Source organism: Scyliorhinus canicula, chromosome 1 (assembly GCF_902713615.1).
Source record: "Scyliorhinus canicula chromosome 1, sScyCan1.1, whole genome shotgun sequence".
Classification (NCBI taxonomy): Eukaryota; Metazoa; Chordata; class Chondrichthyes; order Carcharhiniformes; family Scyliorhinidae; genus Scyliorhinus; species Scyliorhinus canicula.
The window spans coordinates 115247527-115251257 of NC_052146.1; the positions used below are offsets into that span (position 1 = coordinate 115247527).

The window sequence follows — 3731 nt, forward strand, 5'->3', positions numbered from 1 at the left end:
TCCATTGAAAGCACAAGGGATCTTCTGTTCAAAGCACTGCATTCTAAAATGGAAAGTTAAACATCTCTTTAAGGCTAGATAATGTTTCCATTAACTGAAAAGGGGAAAGTAGTGCAGGGAAAGTGGATATCACTGTCTCAGATTACAGCTGAATTTCAGCCAAGTTGCTCACAGTAGGATTGTCTTGCCAAATGATAGTCAAAGAGCTCATTGTCTGATATTGGATGACGAGGATGTATCACAGTTGTAGGATACTAATATTTCAACAGGGGTATTCATTAACCGGGCTACGATGATCATTAAAATAATGGACAAAAGGAATTTCTGATCAGGATATTAATAACTCATAGACTTAACATCCACCATATCTCATGGAAGATTCTGTGAGGCTGAACTGGGACAGCATCTGGGGGTTCATTCCATGATGAAGCAGGTAACCTTTGGCAACCGTGACAGAAGTTCAGAAGGCCACGGTGATTTTAAGCACTTGGTTTCGTTTTAAATTCAGGATAGGTTGAGACCTTCTGCAGGAAACCTCCTTAAGGTGAGTCTCCCCAACACACCTTGTGGGGTTGGGGGTGGGGGTGGGGGGGGTGGGGGGGGGGGGGGGTGGGGGGGGGGGTGGGGGGGGGGGGTGGGGGGGGGGGTGGGGGGGGGGGTGGGGGGGGGTGGGGGGGGTGGGGGGGGGGGTGGGGGGGGGGGGTGGGGGGGGGGTGGGGGGGGGGGTTGTTGGGTTACGGGTATAGGGTGGATACGTGGGTTTGAGTAGGGTGATCATGGCTCGGCACAACATTGAGGGCCGAAGGGCCTGTTCTGTGCTGTACTGTTCTATGTTCTATGTTCTATATATATTTTGTACGTCTCGCGTTGAAGTTTCATTAACATTTATGTACACCTGCTTGTCAGATAAACCATTGTCAATAACTGAACAATGTTTGTTAGTGATACATTTCTTTCTGTGTAACCGCATAACGAAGGATATAATTTAATTGAGAGTACAGGTTGGAAATGATTCCCACTCCGATAGAGAATGAGACTTTAATGAGATGGGATAGGGTGGGTTGGGAGGAGAATTTATCCCTCATAAATTTCCAGATTTAGATTTCAACCATTGCAGCCTTTGAACTAACTCATCTCAGTCAGCGGTTTAGCAGCTGTCGGGTTGGGGAGAGGAATATCATTCAGGATCCTAATCCTGGCCCCTATTCCAATGGAACGTGATGTGAAAGTGAAAGTGAGTGATTGTGGGGCCTGGCTGATCTGTCAGGGCCTCTGCATTTCAATAACCAATGGACAATCACTGTCTAGGCTCATTCAAGAGTAATGATCACTCAGTTTTTACTAGTCGAAACACATTCATGGGGAGTTTAGGACGAAATAGATCTCACTTTGAAAGACAAATATTTTGCAATCATGTGCTCCCTTTTCATCACTTCTCATCTCTTTTAAAGTCAAAGGCATTTGTTGTGAATTGTTTTAATTAATTGTGAGGCACTATCTGAAAACTTGCGTCATGACTTCTTTAAGTTAGATTTAATAAAATGCCAGGGTAATTTTATCTGGCTTCAGATTTAAGTGGTAGCATCTGCACTTAACAGCCCCTTAATAAGAGTATCGAAGGGCCTGTTCTGTGCTTCGATGTTCTAATTCTAATTCAACTGTTTAGTTACCACTCCATTTGATGTCATTGTTTCCCCCATCTCATTATGCTCTATCACCCCACCCTCCCTCCCGAACAGAAATCCATCCTTTGACATCCGAGGCTGATACAGTTCTACGAGTTGCTGGCTGCATCATTCAAGTTTCTCCTTGCGCGCAGAGATCAGTCTGCAATATCTAACATCTTTATTCTGGTTCAAGTACTTTTCTTGACATTCACTAACTGGTTTTAACCTGGAATGTGCAGGCGTCATCTGGGCAACAACATCCACTGAAGAACCCTGAAATCGGACTGAAGTGCCAAACAGGTAGACAGAAAGGAAGGGACAGAAAGAGACGAGAAACACGGAGCGAAAATCAGAGGCGAGAATAGAGAGAGTCGGAGAAAGAGAGTCAGAGAGAGTAAACCGGAGACTAAAATCATGAGCAAGACCGAGACAAAGAGATACAGATAAGGAGAAAGAGCGAGAAATTGGACAGAAAGGGAGACACTGAAAGAGATTGAATATTAGAGAAAGAGAAAAAGAGAAAGAGAGAGAGGCAAAACGACAGAGAGATAAAGGGAGAGAGAGAAAAAGAGAAAGAGAGAGAGGCAGAACGACAGACAGACAAAGGGAGAGAGAAAAAAAGAGAAAGATAGAGAGGCAGAACAACAGAGAGACAGGTGGAATTGTGAAGACAATGGCTAGCACCGTCCTGGAATTCCTTGGGTTCCTCATCGGGATAGTAGGATGGATATGTGTCTGCGCAGTTACAGGAATGCCACAGTGGAAGATCACACCATTTATTGGAAGCACCATACTGAATACAGAGATCATATGGGAAGGGATTTGGATGACCTGTGTCTACCAACAGACATTGAGCAGGTTGGTATGTGATAGTTACGACTCCACGCTGGACCTCTCCGCGGACTTGCAGATGGCAAGAGCACTCATGTGTCTAGCCATCTCCTTGGGACTTCTAGCCATCATGGTATCGACAGTGGGAATGAAGTGTACGCATTGCGCCGACAATGAACGCAGGCTGAAGGGTTATGCATCCACTGTTGCTGGTTCCTTTTTCATCCTGGCTGGGCTGTGTGTTTTGGTTCCTGTGTCATGGGTGGCACACAACATTATCACAGATTTTTACAATCCACTGGTACCAGAGAGTCTGAAGCGGGAACTGGGAGATGCCCTTTATGTGGGCTGGTCTGCTACCTGTTTCCTTGGTTTTGGAGGGGGCCTTCTCTGTTGCTCTTACCCCACTGACAGCGAGTACACACAAGGCTATCGGAAGAGTTGCACAGCAAATCAGTCTTCAGTACCGATTCGGAACCCTGCAGCTGGTTATTCATTCAAGGAATATGTCTGAACTCCCGACTTGAACTCCGAGTGACATTCCTCATCTGTAATGGTGACACGTTTCAGCAGTTGTTCTCACTCCTTTATTTTGTTTTGATATTGAGCTATAGTTCTGAGTCTGTTCAATGGTTAGCACCGCAGTAATGAAATAATTGTCTCTCCCACTGACCACTGGCCTCATGTGATATTGACCCTGCAAGCAGGACATTGCCGGTGTCCATCTCAATTGGGGTACTGGCGCACTCACCACTGTTGACCTCAGAGGCTGCAGACATGCTAGAGAAGATAAAAACATCCAAACCAACCTCGGCTTTGGCTTTTGATTAGGGTGCAGTGACTCCTGATGAAAATGTTTGCATTTAGATATTGAGAGTCTTGTTCCATTGCCCCCCCCCCCCCCCTTCAATGTTGTTGCTTTAAATGGTTTGTTCACAAGGTGCAGGTAATCCTGGCATTGCCGGCAATTATTGTCCTAAATCGGGAGTGAAATGCTTTTATCTTAAATGTTTATTATTACAGTTGAGTGACTCCATTAGCCACTTCCTATGTAACAACAGTAATCACACATCAGAAAGCACACCTTTGCCTTTGAAGTGCTTTGGGACACCCTGAAGCTAGGCAAGCGCTATATAAATTTCTACTAAAGACATTAAAAGTGGGACTCCAGTCGTATTTAGTCCTGACCGGGTAGGAGTAGGTAGAAGAGCTTCTTCGCTGAAGGGTATTTTT

At 45.4% G+C, this 3731-nt stretch overlaps 1 protein-coding gene across 1 annotated transcript; it reads left to right on the top strand.

The window, feature by feature from the left end:
- The first annotated feature begins 2340 nt into the window (after positions 1-2340).
- LOC119977545 (claudin-4-like) lies at positions 2341-3062 on the top strand. Its single transcript, XM_038818602.1, has one exon. The coding sequence runs from the start codon at positions 2341-2343 to the stop codon at positions 3010-3012; it is 672 nt and encodes a 223-aa protein (XP_038674530.1). The 3' UTR covers positions 3013-3062.
- The last annotated feature ends 669 nt before the right edge of the window (positions 3063-3731 follow it).

What these genes read in the sequence shown, in the direction of transcription:
- LOC119977545 (XM_038818602.1), top strand. Translation starts at nt 2,341, where the DNA reads ATGGCTAGCACCGTCCTGGAATTCCTTGGGTTCCTCATCGGGATAGTA.